The sequence below is a fragment of the Mobula birostris genome, chromosome 28 (assembly GCF_030028105.1).
Source record: "Mobula birostris isolate sMobBir1 chromosome 28, sMobBir1.hap1, whole genome shotgun sequence".
In the NCBI taxonomy this organism is placed as follows: Eukaryota; Metazoa; Chordata; class Chondrichthyes; order Myliobatiformes; family Myliobatidae; genus Mobula; species Mobula birostris.
The window spans coordinates 3,580,349-3,596,459 of record NC_092397.1 but is presented as its reverse complement, the minus strand read 5'-3'; the positions used below and the strand labels follow the sequence as shown (position 1 = coordinate 3,596,459).

The following is a 16,111-nucleotide window of genomic DNA, read 5'->3' as shown; positions in this document are numbered from 1 at the left end:
AGGCCCCAGCGAGGATCGAACTCGCGACCCCTGGTTTACAAGACCAGTGCTCTAACCACTGAGCTATGGAGCCAGTTGCAGTGCAGCGCCTGAAAATAACGCCAAAAGCCAGTAGAGAGCGCAGGCAGCCGGCTCGGGTACCGCTGAAGCCTTGCACTGAAAGGCCAGCAGGGGGAAGCACTGGGCAGACGAGTGAGGGAGTTGGGCAATATTAAACGGGGCAGAGCTGTAGGGAAGGGTGGTGGGAAAGAAAGATTTTTAAAGCAGTTACCAGCAAGCCTAAAGAGATGGCTTTAAAGAGACCATACAACCATACCTGCCTTCTTAAGCAACACCTACAAAATAGTCATAGTCATAGTCATACTTTATTGCCCCAAACAGTCCTTCCAGGTGAGGCAACACTTCAAACAAGAGGAATTCTGCAGATGCTGGAAATTCAAGCAACACACATCAAAGTTGCTGGTGAACGCAGCAGGCCAGGCAGCATCTCTAGGAAGAGGTACAGTCAACGTTTCAGGCCGAGACCCACACTTCACTTGTGAGTCTGTTGGGGTCAGCTATTGCATCCGGTGCTCCCGGTGCGGCCTCCTCTACATTGGTGAAACCCGACGCAGATTGGGGGACTGCTTCGTCGAGCACCTCCAAAACAGACAGGATCTCCCAGCAGCCACCCACTTCAACCCTGCTTCCCACTCCCATTCAGATATGTCCATACATGGCCTCCTCTACTGCCATGATGAGGCTAAACTCAGGTTGGAGGAGCAACACCTCATATACCGTCTAGGTAGTCTCCAGCCCCTTGGTGTGAACATAGAATTCTCCAACTTCCGGTAATTCCCTCCCCCAATCCCTATGTCACTCTGCCCCCTCCCCCAGCTGCCTATCACCTCCCTCATGGTTCCGCCTCCTTCTACTACCCATTGTGTTTTCCCCTATTCCTTCTTCACCTTTCCTGCCCCACCCCTTTATCTTTCCCCTTACTGGTTTTTCACCTGGAACCTACCAGCCTTCTCCTCCCCACCCTCCCCCATCTTCTTTATAGGACCTCCACCCCCTCCCTCTACAGTCCTGACGAAGGGTTCCGGCCCGAAACATTGACTGATTGTTTCCACGGGTGCTGCCCGACCTGCTGAGTTCCTCCAGCGTGTTGTGAGTGTTGCTTTGACCCCAGCAACTGCAGATTATTTTGTGCATACTTTATTGATCCCGGCGGAAATTGGTCCAACACGCACAAAATGCTGGAAGAACTGAGCAGACCAGGCAGCATTTGAGGAAAGGGGTACAATGGACGTTCAGGCCCAGACCCTTCAGCAGGCCTGAAACGTCGACTGTTGACTCTTTTCCACAGATGCTGCCCGGCCTGCTGAGTTCCTCCAGCATTTTGTGTGCGTTGTTCGAATTTCCAGCATCTGCAGATTTTCTCTTGTTTCTTATACACTCACAGCTGTTTGTCAGTCTTTGTGTGGAGATATTTTCATGTATTTAATTGTATTTTCCTGTATATTATTGCAAGAAAACAAATCTCAAGGTTGTAGTTTTGATAATAAATTACTACTTTGACTTTGAAATATATTTTACTTTTTTAATATGAACTGCAGAATTCTCTGATGACTGGGAATGGCTGAGTGTATAAAGGGAGAATGAGAGGATGAGTACCGGGCCCTGGCAGGGGACTTGTCAAATGGTGGAAACTGAATGATCTGTAGCTCGACGTCAGTAAGACAAAAGAGACAGTGATGGGCTTCAGGAAACCCTAATACTGCACTGCTCCCTGTTACAATCGATGGTGAGGATGTGGATGTGGCGAGGGCCTACAAGTACCTGGGGGTGCACCTGGATGACAGACTTGAGGGGAGCACCAACACGGAGGCTGTGTACAAGAAGGGCCAGAGCCACCTCTACTTCCTGAGGAGACTGAGGTCCTTTGGAGTGTGCAGGCCTCTCCTTCACATGTTCCACCAGTCTGTTGTCACCAGTACAATCTTCTATGCAGGGCAATGACATCAACATGGGTAATGCCAACAGGCTCATTAGAAAGGCTGGCTCTGTTATAGGAGTCAAACTGGACACACTGGAGGCTGTGGTAGAACAAAGAACCCCACGGAAAATCCTGGCAATTCTGGACAATGTTTCTCACCCTCTGCATGCCACCTTGGCTGAACAGAGGAGCATTTTTAGTAACAGACTGAGACAACTGCCCTGCTCCAAAGAGCGCTGTATGAGTTCATTCATACCCTTGACCACTAGGCTCTATAATGAGTCAACCTATAGCCGGGGACACGATGGCCCCTCCTGTTAACTTATTTTTTATATTATTTCTTACTTCTCTTCTAGTATTTGTATATCTGTGCACTTGTAATGCTATTGTGACACTGTAATTTCCTTGGGGATCAATAAATATCTATCGATCTCAAAAAAATCTGCAGAAAGAGTCTGACAAACAAAAGAGGTGTGTGAGAAGGCAGGTTTAGCACCCTGATGGTTGTGAGGTCTCTCTAAAGTCCTCTGTTGTGGGCCGTATCAAAGGGGGTGATGGACCAGCACGCAGGAGGGAGATTGAAAACTCGGCTGCGTGGCGTAATAACCACAACCTCTCGCTCGATAAGACCATCGTGGACCTCAGCAGAGCGAAACCAGAGGACCCTGAGCCCGTAATCAGAGGTGGAGAGGGTCAGTAACTTTAAATGCCTGGGTGTCGCGATCTCAGAGGACCTGTCCTGCACCCAACGTATCAATCGCAAAAAAAGCACAACAGTGCCTCTATTTCCTCAGGTTTGGCACATCTTCGAAAGTCTTGGCAAACTTCTATAGGCGCGTGGTGGACACTGTGCTTACTGGCCGCATCATGACCTGGGATGGGAACGCCAGTGCCTTTCAGTTGAAAATCCTACAATAGGTAGCAGATTCGGCCCAGTACGTCACGGGTAAAACCCTCTCAACCATTGCGCATGTCTACATGAAACGTCACTGTCGAAAAGCAGCATCCATCATTGAAGACCCTCACCAGCCAGACCCTGCTCTTTTCTCACTGCTGCCGTCAGGTAGACGGTACAAGAATCAGAATCCGGTTTATTATCACCGGCATGTGTTGTGAAATTTGTTAACTTAGCAGCAGCATTTCAATGCAATACGTAATATAGAAGAAGAAGAAAAAAATAAATAATGATAAATAAATCAATCAATCAATTACAGTATACATACATTGAACAGATTAAAAATAGTGCAAAAAGCAGAAATGATATATATTTTAAAAATGGGGTAGTGTCCATTTAGGAATCGGATGGCAGAGGGGAAGAAGCTGTTCCTGAATCACTGAGTGTGTGCCTTCAGGCTTCTGTACCTCCTACCTGATGGTAACAGTGAGAAAAGGGCATGCCCTGGGTGCTGGAGGTCTTTAATAATGGACACTGCCTTTCTGAGACACCGCTCCCTGAAGATGTCCTGGATACTTTGTAGGCTAGTGCCCGAGATGGAGCCAGCAAGGTCCTGGACACACTACAATTTGCCTATCGCCACAATAGGTCAACGGCAGATGCAATCTCAATGGCTCTCCACACGGCTTTAGACCACCTGGACAACACACACACACACCTACGTCAGGATGCTGTTCATCGACTATAGTTCAGCATTTAATACCATCATTCCCACAATCCTGATTGAGAAGTTGCAGAACCTGGGCCTCCGTACCTCCCTCTGCAATTGGATCCCCGACTTCCTAACCGGAAGAACACAACTGGAAGAACTCCCCCTCGTACCCCATCTGTTACTTATTTTTATGCACACATTCTTTCTCTCACTCTCCTTTTTCTCTCTCTGTCCCTCTGACTATACCCCTTGCCCATCCTCTGGGTCCCCCCCCACTTGTCTTTCTCCCCGGACCTCCTGTCCCATGATCCTCCCGTATCCCTTTTGCCAATCACCTGTCCAGCTCTTGGCTCCATCCCTCCCCCTCCTGTCTTCTCCTATCATTTTGGATCTCCCCCTCCCCCTCCCCCTCCCACTTTCAAATCTCTTACTAACTCTTCCTTCAGTTAGTCCTGACGAAAGGTCTTGGCCTGAAACGTCGACTGTACCTCTTCCTACAGATGCTGCCTGGCCTTAATGTCCTTTGTCACCCATGGCTTGTTATTTGAATAACAAAGGACAGTTCTTGTCGGAACATTGCAGTCCACACAGAAGTTGATGTAACCAGTGACGCACTCTGTGAGCCCACCATCACCTCCCCCACCCCTTTATCTTTCCCCTTACTGGTTTTTCACCTGGAACCTACCAGCCTTCTCCTTCCCCCGCCTCCTCCACCTTCTTTATAGAGCCTCTGCCCCTTCCCTCTTCAGTCCTGATGAAGGGTTCCGGCCTGAAACGTTGACCGATTGTTTCCACGGATGCTGCCTGACCTGCTGAGTTCCTCCAGCGTGCTGTGAGTGTTGCTTTGACCCCAGCATCTGCAGAGTATTTTGTATTTATATTTACATTTGCAGAGTTTGTTGTTCATTGATCCTGTTTACAGTTACTGTTCTATAGATTTGCCCGCAGATAAAGAATCTCAGGGTTCCGTGTGGTGACAGGTATGTACTCTGACAATAAACTTTACTTTGAACTTCGAGTCTGTAGACCTGGTTCAACTCCAGGGACCCAGGGTCAGGTGCGGCATGGTTTAAGGTTTAGACGTCAGGGTGGGGAGAACGGGGAAACACATTAACGTAGCGGCTAGAGTAATGTTACTGCAGTCAGCAGCGATCGGGATTCAACTCCTATCGCTGTCTGTAAGGAGTTCGCACGCTCTCCCCGTTGACTATGTGGGTTTCCTCCTGGTGCTCTGGTTTCCTCCCACGTTGCAAAGATGTGCAGCTTAGCGTTGTTGAGCTGTGGGATGTGCCCTGTCGGCAGCACTTGTGGGCTGACCCCCCGCCACCCCCCGGCACAGTCCTCGGGCCGTGTCGATCACCGACGCAGAAAGAGGCATTTCACCCCGGGTTGAATTGTATGTGCTGCCCTTCATAATTTTTAAATGAATATTTTTTTAAATTGTACGTACGCCTTGTCACTGAGGGCGGGAAAGTGGTGCTGGGAGAATGCGTGAAGCCTCCCGCAGTTGCATAGCCGCCAAACCCCCCCCGACCCATGATATTGTGGCCTGGTTGTTTGTCTTGTTGTACGCGGCCTTTGGTTGGTTCTATTGTGTTGCTGTGAATGCCCACAAGAAAACGCATCTCGGGTTTGCATATGGTGACACACATGTATTTTGGTGATAAATTTATTTTGAACTTTGGTAGCAAGGCACCCGAAGTTTCTTCACCCCCGAGAAGTGTAGACATTTAGGGTAGTGAGTGAGAGAGAGAGAGAGACGGACATCCTCAGATGTCAGCCAGGGAGAAGCTACGGGCTCTAATCCCGGGTCTGTTCTGGCTGGGTGGGGAGGGGAGGGAGGAGGAAGTGAAGAGATGGCACTCTGGCATCAGGAGCCGGTCTCCCGGCGCCCTTCCCTCAGGCTGCCCCTTGTGTGTGACCGTCTGTGCCTCACGGACGGCTGCTTGCCCCCCACCATCAATCCCCAGGGGCTGACTGCTTTTACCGTCGCGGCGACTTTCCCCTTTAAATCTCCCCCCGGAGCCCTTAAAGGAGCCTCAGGGGCCCTAAGGTGGGGCTCCATAGCTCATTGGCTGCTGTAGATACTGAAGAAGAGGCCAGAGACCTCTCTCGCTGAGCAGGAGCTGACTGCTGCCTCCCTGCAGAGCCTGCGGGCCACAGCCGTCGGGGAATGAGACACACTGCTTCCTGCATTTGCTGTTGGCTGTGGCACGTAGACTCTCTCTCTCTGTGTGCTCCTGCCCGCTCCCTCTCTCCCCTCCTCTCTGCAGAGCCGGGGAGCCCTGCAGGACAAAGATGGAGCCTGGGCAAGTGGAGGTGGCCCTGCAGCCGGATACGGGGCTGGAGCCCAGGGCGGTCAAGGAGGAGAGGCCAGATCCGGGTAAGAGTGGCAGAGGGGGAGGTGGGTGAGGCGGGCGGCTTGGCCGAGCGAGGGGACAGAGGGAGGGAGGGGGGGGTGTGCATGGTTGGGGGAAGGGAGCTTCTGCTGAGGGCCCCACGGAGCCTAAACAAAGGCAAGCTGTTCTGATGGCCAGAGCCTGGCCAACACCGCCATCTGCTGGACTCCACCAGCAAGCGGGAGGACACAGACACAGGCAGAGACTTGTGGGGGTGGGGGGCTCTGGTGTTCCACAGCAGGGAGGGGAGCTCTTTCAACAGCCGGGGAAGGAAGGTTAGACGGGCACAGATGCTGCCTTTTAACTGACGATAGGACGCAGACACTGGAAGTCGAGAATCTGGATCAGGTTTGGTATCACCGGTGTATGCCAAGAAATTTGTTAACTTTACGGCAGCAATACATGCTAAATATAAGGGGGAGAAAGCTCAACTGCTGTATAAAATGGTTAAATAAATTAAGCAGTGCAAAAACAGAAATAAAAAGTAGCGAGGTAGTGTTCCTGGGTTCAATGTCCATTCAGAGATCGGGTGGCGGAGGGGAAGAAGCTGTTCCTGAATCGCTGAGTGTGTGTCTTCAGGCTCCTGTACCTCCTCCCTGATGGTAGCAATGAGAAGAGGGCAGGTCCTGGGTGATGGGGGTCCATAATGATGGACGCTGCCTTTCTGAGGCATCGCTCCTTGAAGATGTCCTGGATACTACGGAGGCCGGAGCCCATGATGGAGCTGACTGAGTTTACAACTCTCTGCAGCTTATTTCCATCCTGGGCAGCAGCCCCCTCACTCCCCTACCGTTCTGTTCTCCAGATATCACAAATGCGTCGTTTGCTTCAAATCAAACCGGCCAGGATCGTGCTGGGCTGGGGGCAGCCTGCACCAATTGTAGCATCCCCACAACTCACTAGCCCTAACCGGTACGTCTTTGGACTGTGGGAGGAAACCAGAGCACCCGGAGGAAACCCACGCGGTCTCGGGGAGAGAACGTACAAACTCCTCGCAAGCAGCGGCGGGAATTGAACCCTGATCGCCAGTACCGTTACGCTAACCAGTAGGCTGCCCAATTAGAATTATACACTCTAATCAATAGCGTGACTATTACAGAACCAGCGACCTGGGCTCTGGCTCGAAGGAATTTGTACATCCAGTTGGTCAGATGGGTGTAATTGGGGCTCGCTAGACGGGAAGGGGCCGACCCCTGCTGTCTGAATGCGACCAGTGTATAATTACTGCTAGCCTACTTCTGCTCCTATACCTTATGGTCTTATGGATGCTGGTTGGCACAGTCGCTTGCCGCTGGGCCTTCCTCTCGGGGAGACAGTCCAGAGTTTCAGCGTCTCCCCCCCCCCCCCCGAGGCTGCGTTCGATAGGGGAGTGTAGAGTTACACAGCGCGGGGAAATCATGCCAGATGATCCACCCGAGCTCGGCCCGTTTTGCCCACGTTTGGACTGTACCCCTTCAACCCTCTCCTCTCCAGGTAGCTCGCCCAGATGTCACTTGCACATTGTAGTTGTTCCCGCCCACTACCTTTCGCTATACCCACCACCCTTGGTGTGAAAACAAAATCGTTCCCCTCTCACTGTAAACCTGAGCCCTCCAGATTTGGAGTCACCTCCCCTCGGGAAAAGACCGCAAGCTTCCACTTTATTTGTGTCTGAAAGGAGTTTGTACTATCCACACCGCCCCCCCGAGACCCTGCAGGTTTCCCCCCAGTCCCTTTTGAATCCTCCCCCTCCCCTCTCACCTTAAACCTCTGGTTTTAGACTCCCCTTCGTCCCCTTAACCCCCACCGCCCCTACCGGGGCACAGGCCGCCGACAGCAGCTTGCTAGAGTCCTCCGTCCTGGGCCAGTCTTTCAAGCTGTCCCCAGGTGCAGCCCACCTTCCTGTCCCAGGGATGGGGTCTTCGGAGCTTCTGCTGGTGTTTCTGTTGCTCGGGGTTTTTATAGGATGGTTTGCTAGTCTCCTGCCCAACCCTCCTGGCTTTCCATAAGGTCACCCTCAACCTCCCCCACGCCGGAGAGTCCCAGCCTCTCCCTATAACTCAAGTGCTCCGAATCCCAGTAACATCCTGGCAAGTCTCTCCTGCACCTTCTCCGGTATGACAACATATTCCTGAAGATGGGAGACCAGAACTCTGCACAATTGTGGTCTCACCAGAGACTTGTACAACTGCAACTTAACGTCCCAACACCTGTACTCACTGCCCTGACCGGTGAACATCTTCTTCACCACCCTGTCTACCTGAATCTCCACTTTCAGGAAACTATATGTCTTTGCCTTTACCCCTAGCTCTCTCTGATCAGCAACACTACCATTTACTGCTTGGGTGGAGATGTATCTCTACCAAAGGAGGTGTGGGGCTCACCTTCCCTCCGCCATTCTGCAGGTCACCCTTGGGCAAGGGGTAGCACCTGCTTAGCCCCCCGATCAGGATCATATGAATCCATGGGAGCATGTCCTTATTATGTGACCACTGACACCAGGCTGACAATCTCTAGAGAGTATTGATAATGGCTGGGATCGCCTGTCTTGCCCAGAAGAAGGCAATGGCAAACCACTTCTGTAGAAAAATTTGTCAAGGACAATCATGGTCACGGAAAGACTGTGATCACCCACGTCATACGACATGGCAGCGAACGAATGAACAAACCATTTACTGTACAATCCTGGCCCTGATCGAAGATCATGAGGCATAGGAGCAGAATTAGGCCATTCAGCCCATCGGGTCTGTCTGCTATTCCACCATGGCTGGTTTATCACCCCTCTTAATCCCATTCTCCTGCCTTCTCCCTGTAACCATTGACACCCTAACTAATCAGGAACCTATCAACCTCTGCTTTAAATATAACCAACGACTTGGCCTCCACACCCATCCATGGAATTCAATGTCCAGCAAGAGTCCAGCTAAGGAAATTCCACCTCATCTCTGTTCTAAGGTGACATCCTTGTATGCTGAGGCTGTGCCCTCTGGTCCGAGACTCCCCCACCACAGGAAACATCCTCTCCATATCCACTCTATCTGTGTCCTCTGGTCCTTGACTCCCCGACTATAGGAAACGTCCTCTCCACATCCACTCTATCTCTGTCCTCTGGTCCTAGACTCTCCCACTACAGGAAACATCCTCTCCACATCCATTCTAACTGTGTCCTCTGGTCCTAGACTCCCCCACTATAGGAAACATCCTCTCCACATCCACTCTATCTGTGTCCTCTGGACCTAGACTCCCCCACTATAGGAAACATCCTCTCCACATCTACTCTATCTGTGTCCTCTGGTCCTAGACACCCCACTATAGGAATCATCCTCTCCACATCTACTCTATCTGTGTCCTCTGGTCCTAGACTCCCCCACTATAGGAAACATCCTCTCCACGACCACTCTATCTGTGCTCTCTGGTCCCAGACTCCCCCACTGTTGGAAATATCTTCACTATATCCACTCTATCTAGGCCAAGGGTTCCTAACCTGGAGTCCACAGACCCCTCAGTTAATGGTAGGGGCCCTTGGCATAAAAACGGCTGGATACCCTTGATCTAGGCCTTTTGATATTTGATAGGTTTCAGTGAGATTCCCTCCTCACTCTTCTAAGCTTCAGTGAGTTGACTTCCCAAGACACAGCGCTTTGCACTGGTCTGAGTTAAACTCCATCTGCCACTCCTTGGCCCACTTCCCCGACTGATCTACTTGCTGTTGTAACCGCCTACTAACCTCTTCACTCTCCAACACGCCGTCAATTTGGTGTCACCCGCAAGCGTACCAGCCATCGTGTAACTTACTTACAGTGGTAATGATCCGCCGTCTGTGAGGAGTATATATGTCCTGCCCGTGACCATGTGGGTTTCCTCCCACATTCCAAAGATGCACGGGATTGAGTTGGTGAGTCGTGGGCAAGCTATGGAGGCGCAGAAATCGTGGTGGCACTTGCACAATCTTCAGGTCTTTTCCCTGCAAGCCTCCAGGGACGCGTGAGAAAATAAATCCAATCCTTAAACATGCTAATGTGTTCAGTTTCAGTTGCCCCCGTCGCAGGAAGGATGGGGAGGCTTTATAGAGAGGGTGCAGAGGAGATTTACCGGGATGCTGCCTGGATTAGAGCGCACGTCTTATGAGGAGAGGTTGAGTGAGCTTGGGCTTTTCTCTCTGGAGCGAAGGAGTATGAGAGAGAGGTGACTCGATAGAGGTGGACAAGATGATAAGAGGCACAGATCAAGTGGACAGCAAGAGACATTTTGCCAGGGTGGGAACTGCTAACGCAAGGGGGATTAATTTTAAGGTGATTGGAGGAAGGTACAGGAGGGATGTCTGAGGTAATTTTTTTCACAATCAAGAATGGTGCATAGAACATGCTATCAGGGTGGTGATGGAGGCAGGTAGGTCAGGGGCATTTAAGAAACTCTTAGATAGGCACGTGGATGAAAGAAAAATGGGGGAGGCCATGTGGGAGGGAAGTGTTAGATTGAAAGGTCAGCACAACATTGTGGGCCGAAGGGCCTGTATTGGCCGTACTGTTCTATATTCTGAATGGTCTCACCCGAATCATTCATACAGACGCCAGATACCAACCCTGTGAGGCTTAACCGTCTCTTACCTGCCCTGCTTGGCACCATGCTCGGTCCGAGGTCTGGGAGAGGTGGGAGGCAAACCCTCGGAAGGGAGCCGCACAGGGTCCTCGCTTGCTGCTTGCCGGGAGAGCTGAGGGCGAGAGGAGAGAGACGTGTCTCAAGTTGTACTCCCAGAGACCAAGCGGTTGCCTCTGAATTCGCAGGGGCTCACCGGGAACGAAGGGAGGATAACCCGCTGCCCGGTGGGTTCACCAGCAGGGGCGTCCTGCCATTAATACCCAGCCTTTAGTTAATGCTTGGAGGTGACGGCGCTGGTGGTTGCCCCAGCATAAAACGGATGCTGAGGCTTCAGAGAGGGTGCAGAAGAGGTTCACCAGGATGCTGCCTGGTTTAGAGAGCATGTGCTATCAGGAGAGGCCGGACAAACTTGGGTTGTTTTCTCTGGAGCGTCGGAGGGGAGATCTGATCGAGGTTTATAAGTTATTAGGGGCCTAGATAGAGTGCACAGGGAGTATCTGTGTCCCAGGGTTGAAATGTCTAACACCAGAAGGTGGGAGAGCGTGGCTTCAAGGGAGGATGTGAGGGGTAAGATTTTTACTCAGAGAGTGGTGGTGGAGGCAAATACATTTTTGGCTTTTCAGAGACGTTTGGATAGGCACGTGGTTGTGAGGAAGATGGACAAGGTGTAGGTAGGAAGGATTAGTGTTTGGGTGTTTTTGATTTGGTTTTTAGCTGGTTCAGCACAACAGTGTGGGCCGAATGGCCTGTTCCTGCGCTGTACTCTTCTACGTTCTAACAATGACAGTGGCTGGCAACATGGTTCAAAGTAAATTTACTCTCAAGGTACGGATGCGGCGATGATACGTTGGCACCGGAATCACGGGGACACTGGCGTGCCGTCCCTAGTTGTACAGGGAGCAGGCAGCATTCTTCACTGTATCATTAACGTGAGAAGGGTCTGCAGATGCTGGAAATGCAGAGCAACTCACGCCACGTACCGGAGGAACTCAGCGGCTCAGGCAGCGTCTACGGAAATGAATAAACAGGCCACGTTCCGGGCCGAGACCCTTCATCAGGACTGGGAAGGGGGAAGATGCCAGGTGGTGAGGGCGGGGAGGGGGACGGAGGGATAGCTGGAGGGTGAGGGGTGAAGCCAGGTGGGTAGGAAAGGTCTTGACTGGAGAGGACAGTGCACCACATGAGAAAGAGGAGGAGGTGACCCTGGGGGAGGTGATAGGCAGGCAAGAAGAGCGAAAGGTCAGAGTGTGGAATAGAGGAAGGGGGTAGTTTTTCTTTAACTGGAAGGAGCAATCAATATTCATGTCATCAGGTTGGAGGCTACCCAAACAGAATAAGTGGGTATCTGTGGCTCAGTCTTTGGGCCGATCCCTCTTTGCAATATCACTCAGGAATACTGTCACACACAGATGTAGAAGGATCCTTCGTTACTAGCTTACTAACTCTTCCTTCAGATTAGTCCTGACGAAGGGTCTCGGCCCGAAATGTCGACTGTACCTCTTCCTAGAGATGCCGCCTGGCCTGCTGCGTTCACCAGCAACTTTGATGTGTGTTGCTTGAAATTCCAGCGTCTGCGGAATTCCTCGTGTTTGAGGACCCTTCGTTGCTGCTTCCGTGACAATTAATTTTGACCAGTTGGGGTTTGTCGGCCCTGAGCTGAACCCCCGAACCTGGAGGACCGGTGGGCCACTCTTAGTCTGGCCTCTACCCTTTGACCCTGTTCGGCGTGGGTGACCCTACCAAGACTCCAGCCGACATGACTCTCCGGGTCACCGAGCAACGCAAGCCTCCAAACCCTCCAACAAGAGGATAGGAGGACCCTGAGAGACCAGAGCTCCCCATGGTTCAGGTCTCCCAAGACCCTGCACAGTCGTAAAAAGACCTCTTTACTCAGTTGCTACATAATAATATCCACCCTGCCATACGTCCTCATGATCGCTTGCTGAACGTAGTGAGATCTGATCCGCGGTTTCTCAAAGTCACGGTAAATTTAATCTTAAGAGTACAAGTGACCACTTTATTAGCCCCTCCTACCGAATAAAGTGGCCACTGAGGGTGTGCTCATGGTTTTCTGCTGCTGCGGCCCGTCCACCTCACGGTTAGACGTGTTGTGCGTTCAGAGATGCTCTTCTCACACCGCTGTGTGGTTAAGTTGAGTTACTGTCACCTTCCCGTCAGTCTGGCCATTCTCCTCTGACCTCTCTCATCAACAAGGCGTTTTTGCCCGCAAAACTGCCACTCACTGGATGTTTTTGTTTTGGTTTCTCGCACCATCCTCTGTAAACTCCAGAGCAGGAGTTCTCAACCTGGGGCCAGTGGACCCCTCGGTTAATGGTAGAGGGCCCATGGCATAAAAAGGGTTGGGCCCCCCTGCCCTAGAGACTGTCGTGTTTTAAAATCCCAGGAAATCGGCAGTTTCTGAGACACTCGAACCACCCCGTCTGGCACCAACAATCATTCCACGGTCAAAGTCACTTAGGTCACATATCTTCCCCATTCTGATATTTGGAACTGAACCTCTTGACCGTTTCTGCAACGTTTAATGCATTGAGTTGCTGCCACATTCAAGATTCAAGATAGTTTAATGTCATTTACTGTACACAGTGTAACGGAGAACAAAATAATTGTTACTCCAGATCCGATGCAGCACAAAAAACACACACAATAAGATAAAGAACACTATAATAAAAACACACAATAAATATAAAGGCACAAGATAGTTTATATACACAGATTGATTGTCTGTCCATAAAGTGACACTAGGCACAGGAGTATCTGTACATGAGTTGACTGACAGTAAATGATAGAGTCGTGGTGGTTGGGAGTGAGGAGGGGTGGGTTAGTGGGTTAGTGGGTGGAGGTGTTGATCAGCCTTGCTGCTTGGGAAAGGAACTGTTTTTGAGTCTGGTGGTCCTGGTGTGGATGCTACGTAGCCTCCTCCCTGACGGGAGTGGGACGAACAGTCCATGAGCAGGGAGGCCGGGATCCTTCCTGCTGTCACTGGCCCTTTCTGTATACATGTCCTTAATGGCGGGTTGGCTGTTATGGTGGGAGAGTCTAAGACCAGAGGACACAGCCTCAGAATAGAGGGGTGTCCTATCAGAATGGAGATGAGGAGGAATTTCTTCAGACAGAGGTGGTGAATCTGTGGAATTCTTTGCCACAGATGGCTGTGGAGGCCAAACCTTTATGAATATTCAAGGCATAGTTTGATAAATTTTTGATTGGCAAGGGCATGAAGGGACATTTGGGGGGAGGCAGGAGATTGGGGCTGAGAGGAAAATTGGACCAGCCATGATGAAACGGCGGAGCGGACTCGATGGGCCAAGTGGCCTGTTTCTGCTCCTATATCTTATGGTCTTATATCCCTGCAAGTGACAGAAATGCTATTCATCTCCTCCCTAACCACCATTCAGGGCCCCAAACAGTCTTTCCACATGAATCAACGCGTCACCTGCAAACCTGTGGGGTTGTTTATCGTATCTGGTGCTCCCAATGGAGTCTTCTCTACATTGGTGAGACGTGTCATAAGTTGGGGGGCTGCTCCCTCAGGCCCCTCCCACTGCGAAAAGCAGAACGTTCCGGTGGCCAAACGTTTTAATTCCATTTCCCATTCCCCTTCAGCTCATCTGCCTATCACCTCCCAATGGTGCCCCTCCTCCTTCCCTTTCTCCCGTAATCCACTCTCCTCCCCAATCAAGATTACCTCTTCTCCAGCCCTTTGCCTCTTCCCCCCATCAGCTCCCACCTTACTTCATCACACCTTTCCCACCTATCACCTCTTAGTTAGTCCTTGTTTCCCTCCTCCCACCTTTTCACTCTGGCATCTTACCCCTTCGTTCCCAGACTCAGCCCAATACATCAACCATCGACTCGTTTCTGTAGATGCTGCCTGACCTTCTGAGTTCCTCCAGCACTTTGTCTGTGTTGCTGTGGATTCTCAGCATCTGTAAAATCCTTTCTGTTTATTGTGGGGGAGCTTCACTCTGTGTCTGACCCCGGGAGTGTGTGATGGGACAGTGTAGAGGGAGCTTCACTCTGTGTCTGAATCTGGGAGTGTGTGATGGGACGATGTAGAGGGAGCTTCCCTCTGCGTCTGACCCCGGGAGTGTGTGTTGGGACGGTGTGGAGGGAGCTTCACTCTGTGTCTGACCCCGGGAGTGTCTGATGGGATGGTGTGGAGGGAGCTTCACCCTGTGTCTGACCCCGGGGGTGTGTGATGGGACAGTGTAGAGGGAGCTTCACTCTGTGTCTGACCCCAGGAGTGTGTGATAGGACGGTGTGGAGGGAGATTCACTCTGTGTCTGACCCCGGGAGTGTGTGATAGGACAGTGTAGAGGGAGCTTCACTCTGTGTCTGACGCTGGGAGTGTGTGATGGGACGGTGTGGAGGGAGCTTCACTCTGTCTCTGACCCCGGGAGTGTGTGATGGGATGGTGTAGAGGGAGCTTCGCTCTGTGTCTGACGCTGGGAGTGTGTGATGGGACGGTGTGGAGGGAGCTTCACTCTGTCTCTGACCCCGGGAGAGTGATGGGATGGTGTAGAGGGAGCTTCACTCTGTGTCTGACGCTGGGAGTGTGTGATGGGACGGTGTGGAGGGAGCTTCACTCTGTGTCTGACCCCGGGAGTGTGTGATGGGACGGTGTAGAGGGAGCTTCACTCTGTGTCTGAATCTGGGAGTGTGTGATGGGACGGTGTGGAGGGAGCTTCACTCTGTGTCTGACCCTGGGAGTGTGTGATGGGACGGTGCGGAGGGAGCTTCACTCTGTGTCTGACCCCAGCAGTGTGTGATGGGACGGTGTGGAGGGAGATTCACTCTGTGTCTGACGCTGGGAGTGTGTGATGGGACGGTGTGGAGGGAGCTTCACTCTGTCTCTGACCCCGGGAGAGTGATGGGATGGTGTAGAGGGAGCTTCACTCTGTGTCTGACGCTGGGAGTGTGTGATGGGACGGTGTGGAGGGAGCTTCACTCTGTGTCTGACCCCGGGAGTGTGTGATGGGACGGTGTAGAGGGAGCTTCACTCTGTGTCTGAATCTGGGAGTGTGTGATGGGACGGTGTGGAGGGAGCTTCACTCTGTGTCTGACCCTGGGAGTGTGTGATGGGACGGTGCGGAGGGAGCTTCACTCTGTGTCTGACCCCAGCAGTGTGTGATGGGACGGTGTGGAGGGAGATTCACTCTGTGTCTGACGCTGGGAGTGTGTGATGGGACGGTGTGGAGGGAGCTTCACTCTGTCTCTGACCCCGGGAATGTGTGATGGGATGGTGTAGAGGGAGCTTCGCTCTGTGTCTGACGCTGGGAGTGTGTGATGGGACGGTGTGGAGGGAGCTTCACTCTGTCTCTGACCCCGGGAGAGTGACGGGATGGTGTAGAGGGAGCTTCACTCTGTGTCTGACGCTGGGAGTGTGTGATGGGATGGTGTGGAGGGAGCTTCACTCTGTGTCTGACCCCGGGAGTGTGTGATGGGACGGTGTAGAGGGAGCTTCACTCTGTGTCTGACGCTGGGAGTGTGTGATGGGACGGTGTGGAGGGAGCTTCACTCTGTGTCTG

The 16,111-nt window shown here is 51.9% G+C and overlaps 1 protein-coding gene and 1 non-coding gene across 4 annotated transcripts in view; one reads left to right on the top strand and one right to left on the bottom strand.

The window, feature by feature from the left end:
* trnat-ugu (transfer RNA threonine (anticodon UGU)) lies at positions 1-73 on the bottom strand. Its single transcript has one exon. It is a non-coding gene; the product is annotated as a tRNA-Thr (tRNA).
* Positions 74-5,693: 5,620 nt separating this feature from the next.
* Positions 5,694-16,111, top strand: part of LOC140189103 (zinc finger translocation-associated protein-like) — a 36,361-nt gene continuing 25,943 nt past the window's right edge. For all 3 annotated transcript variants that reach the window (XM_072245804.1, XM_072245803.1, XM_072245802.1), the window contains exon 1: positions 5,694-5,968. In XM_072245804.1, the coding sequence (XP_072101905.1) occupies positions 5,884-5,968 (85 nt within the window). In that variant the 5' untranslated portion in view covers positions 5,694-5,883. The remainder of the gene's footprint in view (positions 5,969-16,111) is intronic.